The 24,057-nt window shown below is 42.7% G+C and overlaps 1 protein-coding gene across 1 annotated transcript in view; it reads right to left on the reverse strand.

The window, feature by feature from the left end:
• The window catches only part of ANOS1 (anosmin 1), a 451,571-nt gene that overhangs the window by 182,273 nt on the left and 245,241 nt on the right, over positions 1-24,057 (reverse strand). Inside the window, exon 3 of the mRNA XM_078657674.1 lies at positions 3,864-3,926. Within this exon, the coding sequence (XP_078513800.1) occupies positions 3,864-3,926 (63 nt within the window). The remainder of the gene's footprint in view (positions 1-3,863; positions 3,927-24,057) is intronic.

Below are 24,057 nucleotides of genomic sequence, written 5' to 3' on the forward strand. Positions count from 1 at the left end.
CTGAACAAAGCCCCCGGCCCTGACGGGTTCACTGTTGAGTTTTATCTTCACTTCTCGAAGCTTCTTATTCCAAAACTCCATTCCCTTATATCTTCTTTTACTGAGTTAGGCACTTCTTCTGGTACTTTTTCGGACGCCCATATTTGTCTAATTCCCAAACCTGGAAAAGATGTCCAATATTGCAAAAATTACAGACCTATTTCACTAGTTAATATAGATTACAAAATCTTCGCTAAAATGTTGGCAATGAGATTAGATCATCTGCTCCCTGACCTGCTTGGAGATGAACAATCAGGCTTTGTTAAAGGCCGTTATATTACAGATAACACGAGGCTCCTATTTAACATCTTAACAAAATCTTCTCATCTCCAATCTCCCCTCGCAGCCATAGCCTTAGATGCTGAAAAGGCATTCGACAGAGTCGAATGGTCATACCTTTTTCACACCCTTAATTGGTTTGGTTTTGGTCCTAAATTTATCTCCCTAATCTCCTTGTTATACTCCCATCCCCGGGCTGCAGTTTTCGCTAATGGCCAACTTTCTCCTTATTTTGATCTCGGTAGAGGTGTCCGTCAAGGCTGTCCCCTCTCACCCTTCCTATTCAACCTGGCCCTCGAACCTTTTTTATCCAAACTCCGTCAAAACCCTAATATTACTGGTTTTAGTACTACAGAGCTCTCTGTCAAACTAGCTGCTTACGCGGACGACATTTTATTATTTATCTCCAATCCTATTGTTTCCATCCCTGCCTTTTTAACGGAAGTTCAACATTATTCCTCAGTCTCTGGTTATAAACTTAATAACGATAAATGCGAAATTTTACCTTTAACAAAGTTTACTTTCAAGAATGATTTCATTGCCTCCAACTTCACCTGGAGTCCTTCCAATATTAAATACCTAGGTTTACATATTACCTCCTCACTTCGTGACACTGTTTCCCTCTGTTTAACCAAGTGCGTCCAGAAAATATCTGATCTCACAGCTAGGTGGCATCCCCTTTACTTGTCCTGGTGGGGGCGTCTTGATACAATCAAGATGATGATCTCCCCTATTATTCTTTACACCTTATCCAATATTCCTGTCCCCATTCCAGCTAAATTCCTCAAAAAAATAAATTCAATTTTATCTTCTTTTCTTTGGCATAAAAGTAAACCTAGAATGTCTTTAGCTAGACTCAGCCGTCCTACATCCGAGGGTGGGGTCAACTTTCCAAATTTCTCCGCTTATCACAAGGCCTTTTTGTTACGTCAGTCTTCCCTCTGGTTACAAGACCCTGACTCTCCATGCCCTTTATGGACAAAAGTGGAGCGCCTTTTTCTCTCACCTTTTTCTTTTGCTGAATGCATTTCCTTTTCCCGCAAGCCTGCCTCACTTTTTACCCCTATTCATAAGTTCACCCTCAAACTCCTCCTTTCCTCCCACCCTCCGGCCCCTACTTGCATTGCTGACTTCCTCTCCTCTACTATATGGCATAATAAGTACCTTCTGATCCGAGGTAAACCCATTCTATGGAAGTCTTGGAGGTCCAAAGGACTACTTTGGGTTTCCCAATTGTTTTCACAGTCCACCTTCCTACCCTTTTCCACTCTTCGTCTCACCTTTCACTTACCCCTCACTTGTCTCCCCCAATATCTTCTCCTTAAGGCGTCAGTCATGGCCGTGTATGTTACACTTCCTGATACTCCTCCTCCTACACCCACTCCAGACCCTATTGCTCACCTTCACTCCACTTTACTCACTCTTCCAAAAGCTTCTGTTCTTTATAAACAGCTTCATGTCCACACTATTCCCAGACTTAAGAGCAAAGTTGAGGAGCAGTGGGAGACTGATCTTTCCGTTTCTTGGCCAACTTCCCTGTGGGATAGGATCTGGTTAAAGATCCGTAAATCCTCCAGGGCTGCTTCCTTAACGCAATCTCTATTCTTCATTTATAACCGTTTATTACACACTCCTTCCACCCTTCACAAACGTTTTCCCAACACGCCAGACACCTGTTGGTCATGTACCTCCCCAAATGCTACCTTATTTCACATGTTGTTCCTTTGCAAGGATGTTTATGCCTTCTGGTTACAAATATGGGCGCAAATCAATGTCATTTTTTCCACTAACACTCCGTTTTCAACTGCTCATGTTTTCCTGGGTAGCCTTTCTCCTTGCTGGGCCTGTACTGACCTTAATGTTAAAATTGTTGACCTATTATTAGCGGTTGCTTTTCAACAGATCACGATCAATTGGAAATCTACGTCCAGTATTACTTTTAAAGCTTGGTGGTATAATGTACTTCACAACCATAGACTCGATACTGCTTTTGTTTTTCCTCCACAGCTGGCAACTAAACGTGCTGACTTATGGCTTCCTATTACATTGTATTTAGATACATGTGCACTCCGTTCTTTTCGACCTCGACCTGCGCAGCAGGAAGTACCTAAACCCCCTTGATACCCTTCACATTACTTTCTGTATAACCATTCTATTTTACTGCATAGCCATATTTGCATTCTATTACATTACCTATTTATTATGTCCTTTCTTTTCTGTGCTTTCTCCAAAATGATTCACTTCTATATTTTGTATGATGTATTGATTTTGTTGAATTGCATTGCTCTCCTTTTTCTTAATTCATCATTGTAAGTTTTTATTTCCCTCTCCCCCACTCCCTTCTTATTATTTCTCCACCATAGCTCCCTTATTAGTACTGTTCCTGATTTGTATTATCACCATGCTTTTCTTTAATAAACTTGATTTTGAACTGAAAAAAAAAAAAAAGAAATAAAGATAATCAAGATCATCTTCGAATAACCTTGAATGCAACCTAGATAAAGGTTATGAGCAGTTCCTTTCATTAAAACATAATAAATCGCTATATAAAACTCTGCAAAAAAAAAAATATGTAGGGGCCATGTTTACCCAAGGGCAATGGACTTCTTTAACGAGGAGGGCAATGGACTTCTTTAACGAGGAGTCCAGTATGAATTACTATTGATAAAAACATCTACTGAATCCTAAAAATGATACACATGTGTCCACCGAACACGGCCAGAGCAGGAAGGTTCAGGGCGCAGCCGGACTGGGAACAGAAACCAGCCCTGGCAATTCCGCCCAACTGGCCCGGGTGTGACATGGGGTGGGGTGCTAGTGTTAAGTACCACTGCAACTTTTTTTACAGGGGGTCGATATTGCAGCACCGCTGCAGAACTGGCACCCAGTAACAAAAGCGGCCCACACTGGTCGACACTGGTCGAAAACTATCCCCCACCCTTCCGGCCCACCGTGAAAATCACCCGGTACCCAATATGGCCAGTCGGCCCTGGTTGAAGGGCGTTATCTACTTGAAAATAGGGATGGTTGGAACAATTTAAGGTCGCACCCAACATAGGGGACAGTGTCCCTAAACAGCATAGATCAGCTCTTTACGGGGTCCCTGTGGACTCGGGGGCATTCAGACTCAGCAAGTTGGGCAGAAATTAAGGCAGGTTCTTGGGTACAAGAAAATGTCGTGGGCATGGAAGAGCTGTACAGACTGACATGGACATTTATTTTATCATAAGGAAGTATTTAATACCTCTTCTCTCTTTGTGATTTCAATCAAAGAGAACATCTTCTGCCTGCCCTAATTACACTGTTGTATGCAAATGAGATTTTGTTTATTGATTTTGGGTCTGCTTCACAAAGTTGTGCCTTCCTGGTAAAACAGATGCGACTTACTCGTGACTCCAACGAACACTAAAGAATTAAAATAAAAAGAAATTCCTCGCAGCGGCCTGAGTTCTTTCAGTGCTCTAAAAATACATGCTAGATCTAACACATCTTGACTTGCACGTGCACACAAGGCAGGCACAGCAAATGCCTCGAGACCAACATACCTCACAGAAATTTTGGCAGTGGTTCTTCTTCAAATCCCATGATTCTTTGCACGGCTCCAGACACTGATGAAAAGCAAGAAAATGAATCATTAGAATGGGGCACCCAACGGAGGTGCTAACATTATTAGACACATTTATGATCAGTTGCAGTTTAATTTACACTTAATGAATGCAGTCTAAATGTCAGATATTGCGCCTAAGGCTTTTGTCTGCAGGTTGATCATACAGCCCTATTCAGGATAGGATAGGATGAGGATTTATAAAGCGCACTGATACCCGTAGGTGTCAAGGCGCTGAGCGGTCGAGGAGAGAAAGCAGAAATTGGGTCTTGTCTTGGCTTTTATGCCATAAGGAACTCTACCTTTTGGCTTCAAACTGTGTATTCTAAGCAGCAGTCCAAGTGAATTAAAATGAGAAAGGAGCAGGGTCAATGAGCCTAAGACGGGTCAAAGGCACAGCTACAAAGAACAAAATATTGCATAACTAATATGTTGGTCTTTCACATTCAGGCAACTGCATATAAAATAAAGTGCACTTTAAATGAAAAATAAATGCAAGTTAAACTAATAAGTGGGAAAAGTACCATTTTGCATTGTAAAACCTTTATTGGTTAATACAATCAGTGCAGATATCTATGTGTGTGACCAGAAAGTCACAAAATTGGATCCTGGTTGGGACAGTGGGGAATAGTTACTAGTGTATTTTTAGTGCTACCAGGTCTTACCATGTGTCAGAAAACACTGTGAATATGTTTGTCATTAGACACAGAATAAGGTGGACTGCTAAAAAATGACAAAAAGATTTAGGTTCAAGATATAAATAAACTGTGCTTCCAAAATACAGACTTTAGTAATACGCAGACTGCACTTAATGCAAACATTTTTTTATCTGTCCACTAAAAAGCACGCACTCTATGGCTCAGTTTGTAACACCCATACAATACCTCTCAAAAAGAAAAAAATATTTGTTGGTTTTAATTGATGGAGTCATTTGAAGCTCTGTGATGACACTGTCTTCCAGGCTGCCTTTATATTTGCAGAATAACTAATTGCACACATTTACATTTCTTTCAGGCAGTAGGCACCCAGGCAAGAAAGTTAGTTTTCTTGTTTAGCTGTCTGTCCCTCCTCAGCTTCACAGCACAGGAGACTCCCTTCATTTCACTTCAGCGGAGGCATATCAACTGTTGGAATTAACTACCCAGGAACAGTTGTCTTAACAAAAGGTAACGTAACTATAAGACAACACCTCATGAAACTTTTGAAGCCAGACTGGACCATGATCCACATAACTGGTGCAATCACATTTGATCCCTGGAGGATGTACGTTGTTACAACGCATGCTTTTACCACGCATGCTGTTACAACGCAAGTTTTACAACGCAAGCCATTACAACGCATTCCGTTGGGGGGTGCTGGATAGTGAATAGTTTAATTTACTATTCCAACTCCAGTCCCCATGGATAGTAGGGAAGGTGTTGGATAGTAAATTAAACTATTACTTATCCTAGAGCGCCCCCCAGTGCAATGCGCTGTAATGGTTTTCGTTGTAAAACCTGCGTTGTAAAAGCACTGCGTGGTAAAAGTTGCGTGGTAAAGGATGTTTCCCATCCCTGAAAGTTTTCAGTATGAATCACTGAGATTTGAGAACCAACGATGAAGGGTTACATCGCTATTGCTCCGGTTATCTAGCTTAGGTAGTTGCAACCCAATTACTCCAACACTATTACATTGAGCAGATCAATAGATAAACCCTGGGCCTGTCCCTAGATTTGCCATTACTTTCACTTGGCTCTGGTAGAAAAGTGCTAAGATTGGGGTAAGAAAAGAAAATGTGGCAAGTAAAAGTGATAACAACTCGCAGTAATACACATGGCCCAAGTCATGGTGAGGCTGTGTTAGTGACCACTCAGCTTAATGGAGGCCTGTTGCATCCCTGTGTGTAGAACACAACTTGCTTAGGAGGAAGAATCTTCTAACACTGCATTCACCTCTCTAAGGGGGATATTTACTATAAAATGTTGGAGCACGGTGTTACGCCAAAATTTGTAATGCTGCACTTCCACATTTTTTAAACACAGGGATGTGCCGTATATACAAAAATAGGGTGCACCCCTGCATTTCCCCTAATGCTAGCTCTTAAAAAGCTGCAGAGCTCCAGTTCAGGCACCCTTGCGACATGTTGCAAGGGTGCCTGCGCTGCATGGGGCGATTGTTTATGTGCAGGATGGGACACCTCCCTGCACATAAATAATGTTTAAACGATTCCATGCTTCGGACGGCCCCCGGCCGTCTGACATCACAGTGGGCATGTGGTGCGGAGGACGGCCAGGGGCCGCCCAAACCCCGCCCACTGAATAATTCACCCGCACCGTGGCGGAATTCGCGCTGCGGTCAACGGGTTAAAGGCGATTTGCTGTTTCTATGTGTGTACTGAATATAAAAAGCAAAATATGAGGAGAAATTTATAATTTCTTATCGGATCGCAGTCCTAAGACCAGGTTTTACTTGGCCTTAGTTTTTGGCTCTGCCCCATTCTTGTAAATATGGGGCTGCATCAAAAAGCAATGGGTGCTGTGGCAGAACGCCCACTGTAACAACACCCATTGCACCATGAAGCATGAAATGGGCCTTATTTACAAACGTGAAAAGGGGCCTTATTTACAGGGCAGCGTTAAGCCACCTAAAGTGGTTTAACGCCGCTTTGTAAATAAGAAGGGGATATTGCCACCAGAACGTCACTTTAAGTGACATTCTGGTGGCGACATCCCCTTGTTAATATGCCCCTTGGTCTTTGTAAATCAGTAGAGATACCAACATTATGTAAGTTCGTAAAACAATGCAAAATCTAATTGTCTCTGCCAATGGCCCAATTTCAGTTCCCTTTGCTTAGAAATTCAGACAGGTATGGTACCTCACTCCAAAAGTAGAAAGATAAAATAGTTGTTCTATGATAAAAACTCATCCTGGGATGCTCCTTCTAATAGCAAGATGTTTTGAGTCTCAGTGGTCTGACAGCATTCCTTGTGCCTCAATGACCGTTTCTATTTTGCACAATTAATCCAGCATTCCTAGTACTAAACATCAGGCCTAAAAATAAAGCAGAAGGACCCAGAGACCTCTTGCCTGCAGCAGAGTGCTAGCAAATGAAACCAATATCAGCAAAGCCAATGGGTCTGCCTTTAATGTGCTGTTTCTATGCCTTAATCTACAGGTCAGACCTATTGGTATAGAAGATGATAATAACAAAGAGAAGCAAGCACACGGCAAATAAATAAACCAAAGTGAAAATGTAATGAGAACCTTAAAAGTAAAACCATAAATATCCGCAAAGCAGGACTTTCTAGGTTGCAGTTTGGTGGTCTTGGTCCATTAAGGTCTGGACACAACATGTATGAGTCTCCCGATACAGTTATAAATTAACTTAAAGAAAGAGCCCATTTTTTTAATCGAGTCTGCACCCCACCTTGCTAAGCATTTATGCTTTTATGTGGTGGTGAGCAAGCCCTGATAGAAGAGAAGATTGCAAGCAAAGGTTTCAAGACTAAACAGGCACCACGGTCTGCTATCTGCAAGGTGACCCAGACATCTGAGAGGAACGCAGTGGTTCTCTCTCTCAGACAGTGGCGGCTCCTCTGCTAAGGTGCATTACAGTGTTGTGATTGGCCTGGAGCCCAGTTGCTTCCTGGTCCTTCCTGCTGCCGGATGAGACAGGAAGAAGAGGCAGCGTCGCCCAGCCAAGGTAAGTGGTTTCTTGTTGTATTTTGTCTGTTACGAAAAACAACCCCCACCCACATGACACCACTCCCGATTGGTAGCCACCGCTACTGCTCTCAGATCAGAAAGGTATATAACAAAAGCAATGACATTGGAATGGCCATCTTGGGGTCTGACTCGTCCAATGTGTAAACCAAAAAATTAAGTGGCCAAGTTGTGGCCATACTCTCAGGTGAGTCTTGCCAAGTACATAATAAATTAGAAAAACTACAAGCATCCCCCTCCATGTGGGGTTGATCAGTGACACGTTAGGGTCATTTATAGAGCGCATGGCTGCCCCAGCAACAGGGCGTCCCGGCGCTAGCGAACGGGTGACCAGAAGAGATAAGGTTAGATAGAGGAAAAAAGCCAAGTTTTATCATGCAAGCATATGGGTAACATGCTCAATGTGTTGCTTTTAGTAGTGGAGGCCTTCGTTTAAGATGGTTTCCAGTTTCAACAAATCCGCCCAGTCAGCTGCTGCTGCTTCTGAAATCAATGTGCCCCATAGAATCCGACAGAAGGACTCTGTCGGAGGAGAAATGACGCAACCCCCGACCAGCATCATGATGGTGGGGGAGAAATACACCTCTGGTCTGCTCCAGTATGTGACTGACCATGTCTCAAACCAATGGATGGAGGAACAAGCATATGGCTAAAGGAGGCTGATTTTGTTTTTTACAAAAAGAAAAAAAATGTCAGCTTACGCCAAATCAAAAGAAGCGAATGGCTAGACCTTCCCGGCAGCGTAGATTTAATAATGAGGCAGCAGAGTATAAACTATAATACTTAGACTATGTATTAAGTAAAAGAAAAAAAAACACTAGAAAAAATATCAATCGGATTTAAGAATGACTGGAGGCTAAATACATTTGGAGGCTGCACGGGTGCAGAGGGTAACCTTGATTATCATTGGAGTCGGGCATCGCGGATGTTATGAGCTGCTTAAGGGCTGTCAGTGTGACATAATTATGAATTGTGGCAGTTTGCAAACGAGGGCGTTAAATCCTATGCAGCGTTTCTGCTTTTCACTGGGGAGCTTCTTACATTTTGTTTCCTAGCTCGCAGTTCCACGCAGCCAGGCATATAGGGGAGCATTAGTTTTCGTAGATTTAGTATTTGTCGAGGTGTTTGCACAGTTATCAGGGCTGCATATTTCAGCCACTTGTTTATTGTTCAGAGGTGCTTATTAGCATGCAGGTTATGACTATGGACCCGGGGTCTGCGTTGCAATGTCAACGCAGCTGTAATAACCACTGAACTGAGCAGTTGTGAGTGGAGGCAACAGTTTTTGCTGAAACTGTGTGTGATGGTGGAGTGGAGTTTTTAGTTTTTTCTGCGGAACTCCTGAAGTGTGACGTTATGACATAATTGCAAGCTTAATTTAGTGCTTAATTTGTAAAAAAAAAAAAAAATGCCAGGGCTCTAGTTGGGGGGACTCTGCAGCTTGCACCACCCATTGCCGCTGCCACTAGTCATGACAGTACACAGCTACTAACCAGTACACTGATCCAAGTGTGACAGTTCAGACTATTCCAGGCTTGGGCGGCATTTAGTTGTTTTTAATGCATACTGCCTAATAATTGCAGGTCTGCTCTTCTCCAAATGATCCTAAGTGTCGGCGTCGACAATTGAGTGCAGGTGCCGACAATTGAGTGCAGGTGCCGACAATTAAGTGCCGGTGCCGAGCACCAGAAACCACCGGCTCAAATTAAGCACTGAAGCTTATTTTGCAATAGAATAAACGCAGAGGCAACACACCAACATATGGACATGTATTCACTGCAACACGTTTATTAATAGATATTATCATTGTCTAGTAAAACCAGAAGTAAAAACCTTTCTAAAAATAATCCCCCCCCCAAAAAAAAACTGCTGTTGAAAGCTCATAGTTGTGACATAAAAACACAACTATAACGACCCCCAATGCACTTGTCCTGGCATCACACATGGCATTATAGATGACATAACAAATCAACAATGACATCACTAGTGAAATCACACATGACATTACCCTCAATTAGCTACTTGATGTACTCGCACAGAATTAACATAGTATAACAGCTGCTGTCATCGCACTGTCCCTTGTCCATGCTTGGGACATACTACAAAATTCTTAGTAAAATCGTTGCAGCAAGACTGCTGGACCCCCCCCGTTTAGACCTCCTGGATCAAAACAGCTTCAACCCTGGCAGATCTACCTCCCATAACATGAGGTGGCTCCACAGGGTCCTGGAGCTGGCCCACGCGCATTTGCCTTATGTGGCCGGTTTACTGTCGGATTTAGAAAAAATGCTCAACACAGTCAAATGGAACTGGATGTTTTCGATGCTTACATTTGGGGGGATAGATGGCAAACTGCAGCGACTCATCAGGCTAATTTATTCGCCCTCCACAGCCAGGGTGAATATAAAACAAAGTTTCTTGGGTCCTTTTTCAGGAGCAGGGGCACGCGCCGGTGGTACCTTCTCTCCCAGCTCCTCTTTGCTCTGGCGATTGAACCGCTTGCACTGTGGCTTCGGCAGAGGTGTCATGGATGGGGCATGCCATTGGAGGGGATGATGCAAGCTGTCTCACTCTACACTGATGCCTCCTTGATCTACCTTTGCAATATTCGGGAGGGCATAACAGAGACAAAGGATATATTATCAGGATTCCGAGATGCCTCAGGACTTGGGGTGAATTAGTCCAAAACCTGCCTATTTCCAGTACATCTGGGCTGCCCACTGCATAGATTTGTAGTGGACATTTACCCACTGCGCTGGGAGCCGGGCACGTTCAGGTACTTATAGATAAACATCTGTCATAGCCTCCAGGATGTTATTGACGGTAACCTGAGTTATTGTCTCCCTTAGTCCCCAGTTGGCATTCTGGTACACCCTTCCATTCACAGTGCAAGGCAGGGTGTCACTGTCGAAGGTGATGATACTACCCTGTCTGTTATATTATTTCCACAACCTTCCAGTGAGCATATCTCGGAGCACCTTCTGCACCTTTCATGCTATGTTAGGGAGTTTCCTCTGGAGCAAGGGCAGGTGCTGCATAGCGCTGTACTAGATGAAGCTGCCAGTGGAAAAAGGGGGCATTGGGGACACCAACTTCAATCAATACTATATAGTAGCACAGTTGCAGTGGCCTGCTCACTGGCCGGTGGGGCGGTTAGATGAAGAACTGGATGCACCTACAGGGGATCAAGCGCAGCCTATAGTATGGGAGGCCTATTCTGCTGAGGGGGAGGTACCCCAGGGAGCCAACAAGCTGCTACGAGTAGCACATGCCAGCTTCCCTAGAAGCCTGAGCACCAGCTGTTCCAAAAGACATGCCTGAGATCCAACTGGACTCCCGCCAACACTTTACAGATCTGGGAGGGAGGGATTTGATCATGTATGAGTAGTTTAGTAAGTCAGGAAAGAACTTCTAAGTTCTCATTTGTTGAGGGGTCACTTGAAAAGATACTTGCCGAATTCCGTTTAGATTCATTGTGCATAAATCTATCTCATGCTTATCAAGAAGATCAGTCATGGATCAGTCAATTCTGGCATATGTTGCAAACTCCTGAATTACTGGAAACAGCTATAGACATTAAAATCTATGTGTCTAATGCAAGCCTGGGATTTTTGTCAGTGGGAACAAAATCAAATGTGTTCAATACGTGTGGTTAAGTCTTTTTATAAACACTTTCCTTAGTGATTTTCAAGTATAAGCGGGTACAACAGTTGGTACAACATGTATGTCAAAGCAAGAATTAAAGTAAGAGCGGACCTTAATCAATGTAGAGTACAGTTGACAGACCTCCAGGCATATTATATTATTCATACAGTGATGGTATTGTGTACTTCCAGTTAAACTGCGTAGCGTCGGCGCATGGAGACGGTCGTTGACAGGCTGTCAAGGTATCTCTAGGGGCGTACAGATGCTCCCATCCCGACTATAGAAAGAGTGACGTAATAACTTTATAGCATGTAAGTTAGAAACTGCCCATCTTTGAATCACACACATTTAGAACTTTTTAGTGACGTACCCGCGGTTTCCTGAGAATCAATGCCTTAGTCTATAAATATCAAATTTTAAATGTACACATATTTTTCCAGCCCTTCTCTAGTTATTGATCAGAGTAGGGTAATTCGCTGCCCAGCTATTTTTCATGCAAGTTATAAACAGTTATTTTTCGCCAAAATTATACGTAATATTGTACATCAGCGAGAGATCCTACCTCACTACAATACTGCACTTGTTCCATTGGTGTTCAGATTGTTTAACTACCAACATCATATCCTTATGATTTAGGAACTCAAATAGGATTACCGTTCCTTAAACCATATGTGTTTACATAATTTATCAGCAAGTGTCCACACATGGCAGACAGGCATGTAAAGGTATTTTCTCAAATCCATGTCTGCCAAAACCCTGAATAGATGGTATTCACTGGAAACTCGTTTTGTTTTTTCCTTCCATTCCCGAAGATTGAATTCCCACCACCAGCATCAGCCTCCCCCTGCCTCCACCCCTTATTCCTCAGCCCAAATCTCCAATTTGTTTGTTACCGCGCCTAGGGGCCATTTAACACAGTGAACTCGTGAAAGAACATTCTATGTTCCATGTACAACTCTCAGCAGGGGGGTAACACACAATGATAGGAGCCCCCTGTACAGGGTGATGAGAGGCCCCGAAAACTCCCATATCTCACAGATATCCATAAGCTTAGAACTACATTGGAGGCCCTCAGAAGGGTGGGGGCCCGCCTTATACCCTTAATTCCCCGCTCCACCTTCCCCTCAAGATATACGTCTACCAGGCCCGGCTCCAGGATTTTTTATTTGGGTGGGCCAATGGTGCATTAGGGTGGGCCACTGCGGCACTTGCGGCCAGCATGACTCGCGAGGCAAGAGAGACGGGGCAGGGGGTTCACGTGGGGTGGGGTCACGCGGGATGGTGTTTAATTTAATAATTATTATTATTAAAAATATAGCTTACCTTTCCGCTGGCTGGGTCCCACGTCTTCTCAGCTCCTGCTCTCCTGCCACTGGCAGGAACAAGATGCAGGCAGCCTGGCTCCCTCCCCAAAGCCAATCACAACGCTGCAAGCAGTGTTGTGATTGGTCGGGACGCCGCCCAGCCAGGGGCTTATGTGGAGGTAATGTTCTCTATGCAGGCTGCATTGCAGCCAATGCAGCCTGTATGGAGAAAGACAGAGTGGGCATGACTAGTTTGGGCAGCCCCAGAGGGCCGACCAAACAGTCTTTGTGCACTCATGACCTGACAGCTAATTAAATAAACAAAAACCAAAAGGGCATAACAGGGCCGGCTTTAGCACTAATGCGAAAGTCTTGTTTGGCGCCCACCAATGACCTCTTCATCCGTAGATACCATTACTACCACCCTCCAACAGTGCCCTTAATCCCTCTGTAGCCCCTCTCTCATATGCATTTCATTTGTTGTATAGCGCTACTCATATCAGTGTAGGGTGTCACAGTACTTCACATCACACACACACATTATACAGAGATAATGAATGATGCAAGTAGGTAGATCAGTCTATAGGGAATGTTGCATAAGCCAATGAGGATTAGAAAGTGTAGGACTCATGTCATCCATACTGGTGGGCAGTATATTCTAAGAGGGTATGGTCTGAAGAAGCACAAACTCAGGATTTAAAGCATACCCTAATGGTTGGTGGGTTGGCTTTACTAATAAAAATGTATATCTGCCCAAGCTAACTCTTTTTAGCAACATTAGAATAATGAAAGACTGAGGAAGTTCTAAGTATATCGCAACACAAACAAAATGTGAAGTTCTAACTAAACCATTCAGGTTTATATGCAGCTCTTTGATGACAGTTCATAGGTCACTGTTCTATGTTAGGATTGTAAATTCTGAGCTGCAAGTAAAACAAGAATCACTGTGACAAATACAGTAACCCACTGAGCTATCCACATAAAATACAGTTTATCTGCATTTCAAAACTACCAACAAAGGATTGCTCAGTAATCATCAGTTATCTGGACATTTTTATTGTTGCCTTGCATCCATGGTCAATATAATGATAACAAGCATTTACAATGCAATAGGTCTCGGGATAATTAAGTTTGAGCTATTGGCATTGCTAAATATTGCAACACCAACTGCAACAAAAGTCTAGAAATTGTAGGCCCAAAAAATGTGTATGTATTTTTGTAGCAATGGTGGCATGCTGCGTTTTAGATGAATATGTTTAAAAGTAAAGTGCGCCATACTGCGATTGCTACAATAGTTAATTGTTTATGCATTAACAAATGATGTGTGCACTGACGGCTGGTGGTGTGTGTGCCTGTAGAAATTGTGCACTGATGGCTGGTAGTGTGTGTGTGTGCCTGGTGAAAGCGTGCAGTGACGTCTGGTGGTGTGTGTGCCTGGTGGAAGCGTGCATTGACTGCTGGTGGTGTGTGTACCTGGTGGAAGTGTGCACTTCTGGCTGGTGGAAGTGTGCCTGGTGGAAGCGTGCACTGCCGGCTGGTGGTGTGTGTGCCTGGTGGAAGCGTGCACTGAGGTGTGGTGGTGTTTGTGCCCGGTGAAAGCGTGCGCTGACAACTGGTGGTGTGTATGTCTGATGATAGCGTGCAGTGATGGATAGTGGTGTGTGCCTGCTGAAAGTGTGCACTGACGGCTGGAGGAGTGTGCCTGCTGAAAACGTGCACCTCCTACAGCACCACTCAACCCCCAACGCCTACAGCACCGCTCAACTCCCACCGCGTACAGCACTACTCAACCCGCAACGCCTACATCACCACTCAACCTGCAATGCCTACAGCGCCACTCAATCCTCACCGCGTACAGCACCACTCAACCCACAACGCCTACATCACCACTCAGGCCTCAATGCCTACAGCGCCACTCAATCCCCACCGCGTACAGCACCACTCAAACCACAAACCCCTGAATGCAGGGTCTCTTCCTGTGTACCCTCTCAACTCACCTGAAAGGACATTTGCATGTAAACAGCGGCCAAGTTGGCTGAGGTATGGGGACTAAGGCGCCCATTTTGCAAAGACTTCCCATACCCTTTGGTAAAAACAACCATCCCAGATGTGTTAATGGGTACCTAGAGGTACCTCTGTGTGTGAGTTCAAGGAGGGGGTCTAATGTGATTTAATTTATGGAATAACTTGAAGCATCATGATGACAAAAAAATAATTTTTTTTAGAGGCAATGTAAGGTTGTTGAGTTTTAAAAAGTGTACTTTTAATGGTCATAAAAAATGTCTGCAATAGGTACAGTCTGGTTAGCTATTACTGATATGTATTCTTTGAAAGCACTTGTTTTATCTTATACAGGGCTGCTGGAATTATGTGATTCTGCATCCGTGACATTTTTAACATAATTATGTATTTGCCACATAATCCACCACGTGCAGTATAACATGCAGATTTAAAAAACAATTGAAGCTCAAATATATCAAAAGTTACTACAAAACATGGTGACGTGTTTGTGCGCATTGGAAGCCTTTTTCAAAGGGTAACTGGCCAACTTTCAGTAGCTTATTTCTGTATTTGGCTGTTAAATTGGTACTAATGGGGTGAAATCTTTACCCAGACAGTTCTACCAAGTAAAAAAATGTCAAAATAATTAACTTATACTAGTAAAAAATGTGCTGCATTATACTGCATAATTTGTCTATGGTGCTCCCCTTCCACATAATTCCATTGGCCCTGATCACATAATCATTTGTGGCAACTTATGTTATACAGTGTTTATTACAATTATAGAATAATGCCCTACATATTCACATTGCTTTCTGTTACATGCTGGGACAGCAAAACTATATAAATACACATGTCACTATTATGCACTGCACAATCCTGGATTCAATTTTGTGACTGTTCTCATACAGACATCTTCGGAGATCACATTAACTAAGTTTCATGATGTGTGTGTCCCATCAATTAGTTTAATGTGCATTTATTTTACACCTCATTACTCACTTGTAGGCGTGAGCATTATTTTAAGTTCAGTTGCTTATCAAATATTGTGTTGTTTTTAGCAAAGCTGTTGACTTTAAATGAAGACAGCCTAGAAACGCAAAAAAAAAGTTGCTCTTCAAGGCCATCTACTTTCTTCAATACTTAAAGAGGCATTTGCGCCCTCCTGGGACTGCCATCACTGACCCACAGTTTGAAGACCTCCGCCCTAAGGCCAGGGCAGGAGCTCCCACCACATACTGTGACTGCTGGGTTTGGCCCATTGTCATTCTATATGTGACAATGGGCCGCGATAATCTGTGCTGGGCTGAGCAGAGGCTGCAGCAGCCTCTTGAATCGGATCAGGAGAGCCAGCCCGAACACTGATGGGGGTAAAAAAACCGGCTCACATCATGTTTGGGTGGGCCAGGCTCATGTTTGGGTGGGCCCGGCCCACCCGGCCCACCCTCTAGAACCGGGCCTGACGTCTACCAGCTCATTTCGCAAAGTGCTTTTGTTTACATTCCTAAGTGAATCATCACAGTTTTAATGAGGCATGTGTTCCTCCAAACTTTAAGTATATCAAAATATTTTTTGAATTGCAAACAGTTGCTTTCTTTTCAACTAGGCCCAGAGCGATAAGACACGTATTTTGCTACAGTGACTCGTCCTGTCAAGGCCACAGGCTCGGTATCTCCTGGGCAGCAGCCGGATTTACGTGTGTAGACAAATATGCCTAAATTAATCCTCTCCCAAGTTCTCTTCGAAACATTATACAACGCAGGATTCGAAAGCTATTGCCTACTTTACAAAATATCCCAATGCCACTACGTTCACATTGTGAGAACTAATAAGCCAGGTTCTAACCCTCCCCCCTTCATAAAAGGTTGCCAATGTTTTCCTTTCATTTTCTATCTATGACTTGGATAGGTGTTGTTATTGGTTTCTCCTTTTTCCCCCTTTTTCTTAGCTTTAGAAAAGGAAATCGTTATGGTTTTTGATAGAGTCAAACTAATAGAAATACAAAAGCTGCACATTATTAAACTAATTGACTGGCTTATTTTCTGGAATGCAGACCACCCCCACAATGTCTCTGGGTGCAAGTGTTAACTCCTTCGATGCTGATGACGGAACCGCTCCGTAATCAGCTGCGGTGGCGCTGTGCTGATGACGGAGCGGTTCCGTCATGGCCCGCTCGCCGCGCCTGTGCGGCGCGGATTCCGCGCCTGCGCTGGGCGTTCCATTGAGAGGGCGGGGCAATGACGGAACCGCTCCGTCATGAGCACAGCTCAACCGCGGCTGGTGACGGAGCGGTTCCGCCCCGCCCCGCCCCCTTAGCACTGCGGCAGAATAGCCGCCGCAGCGAAGGTGTTAAGAAGCCTACAAACCAAGCAAACGGGTCTTCTCCATTTGGCTGTAGACAGTAAGGCCACTAGATGCACAGTGCAGGGATGCCGAAATTATAAGGTTCAAAATCACCAAATATGAAGAGGAATTTAACTCCTGCAGCATGCAATTACGGGTTATGGGTCACAGAAAGGTTAATAACCATCCAGACCCGGAAGTACCAGGTCCCAGACATCTGGAGTCACTACAATGTTACTTCAATTTACCACCTGGTGTGAGGAGATGGTACAAAGGAATGGAAGGCCTGTGTGGGGTGGAGCCCCTCGCCTGCCTCTCTCTCGCCTGTGTGGGGTGGAGCCCCTCGCCTGCCCCCCTATCGCTCTCTCTTCCGCTCTCTATCTCATCCCTTCCACACACACTCACTTTATGCCCTTGCTGCAATACACCTCTGGAAGTAGAAGAGTGCATTTGAAAGCCAGCTGTGGCCCCGGGCCTCTTAAACTTGACTGATGGGTTCAGTCCCCTCGCCACAACTCGGGTGGAAATGCAAAATGGATTAAAAAGCCACTACGGGCACGTGTCCAAACCCTGAATACAGCTTTTCTTGAATTCCACAGACTATATTCAAAATAGTGACTCCCAAAGTGTGAAAGTCTTTCTGGTTACATGTGAAAACGAGCATAACAGATGTGGTACTTACTGGTTGTTTATCCTTAAAAAGAGAGGAACAGCTGACGAATATTTCAGTGTCATATTTTATATAACTAGGGTGTGATAAAAGTGAATCATCCCACTACTTATAGATATGAATATTGCAACTGATTTTTCATATAACAATTGGAATAATAGAAATCGTTTGATAATGGTATTCTGTCTTTCAAAACCTTGAAGCTGCTACATAGAGAACTTCCAGTTGCAAGATTAGGGCACCCTAACTAACAGTTTTGGTAATGCAGGTGGGGTAAACATGGGACTGTTCCAGAGACGGATGTCTGAACGTGCAACCATTCTTCATCTTACCTCCACTCCACACTGCACCTCTTTATCCTCTTGTTCATATTCCTACATTTTTTGTAATTGTGACATGCAGAGGCCATTACAGTCGAAATAGGAACTATAAAGGCGAAACATGAAAAAATAGCATCCTTTGGCCCACAAAGAACAACTAAAAACCCACAAACTATTGCTAGTAAGTCCATGTAACAAAGTAGCTAATCAAAGTGTGGTGCACCGTACAGACCCACTGACATACACTGATTATGGATGTATTTTGAGCTCGGTAAACAGGATCTGCCCAGAAAATACATATTAATGAGCGCACCTAAGCGTAAGGCATAGTCTGCAATATTAAAAAAAAAAAGAGTTCGAAAAATGAAGAATGACTTGGCAAGACTGGGGTAAAAGGAGATTACAGGACAGTATGACGCAAGGGGGTGGATAGCATGCTCCTTGAATATCTTCTGTCTGCTTACAATGAAAGTAAACAAGTGTTGGTAGTGAATATTTATTAAGAATTGGAAAGCTAAATCCGCTAACATCTCAACCAAGAACAAAAACCTTTAAATATAAATATTTTAAGATATTTTCAGATCAGATTGCATATGTTTTCAGTACATATGATGAAAGGTATATAATAATCTTATCAGTTTACTGGTTAATTACAAATTGTGTGGAGTAGCACCCCACACAATTACAAGCTTACCAGGTGCGAACTTGCAGCTAATAAGCGGTTTCATTCACAAAATCCACCTGTGAGTGGAAATGGATGCAAAAGTCTCAAACAAACATATGGGGCTTGACCTGGTAATTCCAAGACCTGTCTGTTATTCCACATTCCAGGCCTGAAAAGCCATAATTGATATGTACTGAAGAGGAATCAGGGACAGAAATTGTCATTCTGGGCCTGTGAGTGCCATTACCTGCTAGTGGGCAAATCCGATTTTTCTCTTAAATGGCAAACCTACAGAATTCACTGATTTTGCAAATAAAGTGCGCCTATCCATGGATCATCCACAAAATTATACTAAGTTTATTGACAAAAAATATTACTACTAATCTGGCATTGAAAAGGCAGACTGGTTTTCTCCTGAGCAGCCTCTGCAAGTGTATAAAACCAAAAGGAGTGAGGCAAGGGCCAGGAGTGATGAAGGAGTGCATTCAGGGACTGTTTAGTAAAGAGTGAAATTATATAGAACATCCTGTTATAATGACAGAAGGGTAGGCTTGGTTCATGCCCTGTTCATTACTGGCAGAGACCTAATCTTTATTGCATCCTTTCTCACGAGGCTCGCTCTGGAAAGCGGTATTACTAGGCAAACACAGCTGAACAAGGTCAGTTAATCTTCAGCTGACAGATTTAAGTCAAATATAGGCCAATCCTACATTGATCTGCAAATCTGCAACAAACATATTAATGAAAGAAGCAATTAGTTTCAAATTAAGGAAGCATGTTTCAGTATGTGATCAGGGCCTTCAATCGTTTTCCCTTCATGGTTGTTTGGAAATCAACAAACCAACTGGCTCCGCGTCTAATACGTTTTGGATTTTGCCCACTGAGGTCACGTGCAACATTGATTGTACGACAGCTGCTCAGTGATGGGTAAGACACAGAAATACTAATGAGGAAAGATTTACGTTCTTCTTCTCGTAAACGTGAGGTTTTACTACTGTATTTTTGGTTGTAAGAAAAACATGCTAAAGGTTGCAGTTGACCGTGTCTAAATATCACCGGAGTAATTGCGCAACCATGGAAATAAACAGTAAGTGAGGATGTGGCGTAACGACCAGCGCTGCAAACTTTGGAACTGGGGAACCAGATTCGAGTCTGGGTGTCGGCTAAACATCCTGCGATTATGGGCAAATCTCTTAATGTCCCAGTACTATAAAGCATATTTTTTTTAAGTGTGACCCTGTGTAGTGTAACTAGTGCTCATGTAAAGCGATCCAGTACCTTGGGGTCGAGTCCACTCTATATAAAAACTGCAAAAATAAAGTAAATTGAAATACCCTCACAAAGAAACCCGAACAGTGATTCAATTCAATTGATGAACAAACCTGGGATGCTTATCTGACAAACCGCAATTATGTTCAAATCTCAACAAATAATTGCGGTTGTATTTGTTACATCAACATTTTAAACACAGGTGTGAGATCGCCCCACAACTCTCGGCCATGATCCACGCTGCCACAGACTAAAACTGCAGCATCCCAAACCACCAGTGATAAAGTGATAACACCGATCATGGACTCCAATACAAAAGTCGATCCAAGGCCCAATGGAGTTCCTAGTGTGGTGTTCAAGCAAGATTTGACTTGAGGGCTCAATCCCCTATTAAACGTCTGCTCATGCATATTATCTGATAAAATCATCCCAGACAAATAGTGGGGCTCAAATATCCACCGTATTCACAAGAAGGCCCGAGAAATTAACCGCAAAATTATTGAACTGTTGCTCTATTAGACGTTGAGTCTAAAGTCTTAGTCAAAATACTTGTATAAGAAATATAGGAGTGGTCTCTGAATCAGAGCATTCTCCCAAAATTCCAAACCAGGTTTCCGAAAGGTTAGGAAACTCATGATAACATTTTTACAATCAGCCTACTCGCAAATAAAGCCTAAAAACAAAACTAGCCTTTTAACGCCTGCTTCCCGGACTACATCATAGCGTTTTATAAAGTGAACCATGACATACTATGAGCAAAATTACTAGCATGGGGTATCCCCAACCACCTTCTCAAGGCAATAAGACTGCTACACAGACACGACTCCGTATCGAGCTGGGTACTGGCTCCACGCTCTCAAAGAAAATTCAAACCAACCAGTGGCTGAAGCAAGGCTGTGTATTCGCTCCAGATCTTTTTAAACTTTACACAGCTGACCTAATGCCACCTCTCACCAACTTAAGAACTTATCCACTGAGACCAAATGGTAAGCATGTGGCCTTACTACAGTATTTCAACGGCACTATATTGCTTGACCAACCTCAAATTGGGCTTTAAAGGGCCTTGTCCAGTCTCAATACCTTTAATATCAACAATGTGTTAATACTAAATCTAGCTAAAAAAACAAAATTGTGAAATTCAGCTCCGGTAAGACAAAAAACTCATGGAGTATCAACAATCAAACCATATCAACAACAGACGCATACCATTACCTAGGGGTCTGGTTAGACAACAAGCTAAAATTCAACAACCATCGTAAAGCTATGGTCGCCCACACCTCCTTCCTACAAAACCAATTGAAGTGTATTTCTGCAAAACTAAAAAGCCTGAAAGACTCTTACATTTTGGAAATATTTAAAGCTAAAGTGGTTCCAGCACTCTTATATAACTCTCTGATTTGGGCCCCACAACTTCATGAGAGCTTAGAGAGTATCTACTCAGGAGCCATCAAAGCCCTATTTGCACTGTCGAAAACAATGCCCATTAGTCAACTGAGGCTGGAGTTGGGCCTAATGAATATTATCTCATTTGCTGATCTTAGCTTCACGAACTATTGTCACAGGATGAGAAGCTCACCCAAACAGTCCCTAAAAAGCCTGATCTGGAAAGGAAGGACTGGTAATCTTTCATGACATCCATCAAACAAACAAGTTGTGCTACCTCGAGTAGATCCTGACTAATCTTAATTTAAAGAACCTGTGAAGTCCAGACCGGATTATACTATCTTTAAAATGACTAAATCAGCCGCTAAGAGTGTTTACTTCAGTACCAACCTAGAGGCATTCGCTAAGTTACCAAGAGCACAGCTAATATTGTCAACATGCCTTAAGTTAATCAGATGTAGATTTCTACTATAGTCATTTAAGTCCATTCGATCCTGGAAATTCAAAGAAGCCTGTCCTTGCTGTAGGGGGTGCAGCAGTAGTAGTTAAGAATCACTATTGCACATAATGTGTCTCTGCCCCCGTTTCATTTGCCTAGGAATTCGATCCACCAAATTAGCACTAGATGGCTGTCTGCATGGAACTGATATACAGCTTTTGACTAAACATCTGAAGTTCCTGACCCTGCAATAATCCGACTCGAGCAAACCCATACCCTTCCCAATAGCCAGACATGCATTGAGTCCAATCAGATTCTAACAAAGAATGTCATCTTATAAGACACACTGAACTGAAATGCCTATGTAATAGCTGTCCCGGGGCATAGCCTCAGATCTGGCCCAAACCGACCCCAAGAGCCCTGATTTTTGTATTCTAACACTTACAGAATCACAGTAAGGATTGACCCTCATCACATGGGTCTCGGTGGAGCGCTCTTTGTTAGTGACTTTTGCACATGGTCTATCGAGAATTGCAATCAACTTTTAACTCTGTCTAGTCTGATAGAGAACTTTATGAAATGTTTTTTATCAGGAGGGTAGAATGTATGTTGGGTTGTATCTCATATTCATATTGCAATGGTTTGTATTACCCTATCAATAATCGAAGGTGAAGTGATTGCTGCATATGACATGTTTTAATGGGTATTTATTTACCCAGTAAACTTTAACCTAATACCAAGTCTCTTACTACTGAACTATCCGCAAGTCATTGGTGTAAAAATGTACACCATACATGTATCACCTGAATGAATCGTAAAGAGCTGCTTAATTTCATCCAATAGCAGTGGAACGTAAATACCTTTTAATTTTGTAAGGAGCAAGCAAGTAAAGCAAGGGAGCCCAACTTCTTTTATGGAAGTTCAAAGGTATTCTCCATTTGAAGGACATTGTCAACAAAAACCAAGCCAGATTGTACATTCTTCACCTTAATTTTCACATAAATTGATCACAAAGCAAACATTCAAAAAGGGGGGAATGCAATATTCTAATCATTTTGTGCTAGGCAAAAGAAGCCTTATCACAGGTGTCTTCAAAACAGTGGAGCTTCAGTACTTCTGTAGATTCCTGCTCTGTAAATATGTAATATATAATTGCCAAGCCTAATCGCTGATAAAATGTAATCGAGTGTATTTGCAATTTGTATATATATTTATCTCTAACCACTAGTAAATGTAGTAGACGTTTGTACTTACTAGCATTCCTATCGATTGGATGTATGATAGTACAACTCGCTGTACTTTACATCGCAGATTTTACAACGCAAGTCGTTACAACGACTTGCGTTGGAGGGCGCGGATTGAGGATTATTATAATTTTCTATTCCAACACCAGCCCACGTAACAGTAGGGAAGGTGTTGGAATATAAAATTACAATATTCCTTAACCAACAGCGCCATCCAGCGCAAGTCGTAGTAACGACTTGTGTTGTAATGGCAGCGTGGTAAAGGTTGTGCGGTGTAAACACCGCGTTGTAAACAACGTTTACCCTAACGATTTTATCTGTTTGTATCTCTTCCTTGAGTGACTTTACAACTTGTACATTTGAAATGTTTCCCTCCTTTCACTCCACTTGTATATATAACTCTAACCACTAGTATATGTAGTAGACCTTGGTACTTACTACCATTCCTATGTTATTTTAGATTTTAACTGTTTGTATCTCTTCCTTGGGTGACTTTACAACTTGTACATTTGCAATTTTTCCCTCCTTTCACCCCACTTGTACATTTGCAATTTTTTTTCCCTGTTTATATCTCTTATGTAACTCATGTAATCCAAAGTCCTTATGTAACGCAACTGTTTCTTTTGTAAAGCGCTCTGACACCTTCGGGTAATGTTCGCGCTACATAAAATCGCATTAAATAAATAAATAAAACTTTAATGTTGGCTTCACACATTCTTACTTATTCGCTATGCCACCTGCACTTTTTGTGGAAAATCTAGTGTTCCGCATAAAGAAAACTAATGCAAAATATTGCTAAACTGGTACTTCATGCTATGGCCGGGTCTTCGAATCAATGTTTGTGGGGTGCCAATAGTTAGGAAAAATTGTCCACATGTGGTGGAATTGCAGCTGCATGCAAACATACTAATAGATAGTGCACATGGAAATAAATATCATACCGACAAATGACTCTTAGATCATTTTGTTAGGCTATTCCAGGGATAACCAATGACAGTGCTTATCCCCTCAAGGCTCCTACGAGTAACCAATGCTTTTAGCTGCAATGCTCTCAGTTTCACAGTTCTGGAAACTGCACACCACGCCACCACTGACCATAGCGTGAACCGAGCTGTAGTACTTTTAGACCATGGGAAAGTTGATAGCCTTGT

This window comes from Lissotriton helveticus, chromosome 8 (assembly GCF_964261635.1).
Source record: "Lissotriton helveticus chromosome 8, aLisHel1.1, whole genome shotgun sequence".
In the NCBI taxonomy this organism is placed as follows: domain Eukaryota; kingdom Metazoa; phylum Chordata; class Amphibia; order Caudata; family Salamandridae; genus Lissotriton; species Lissotriton helveticus.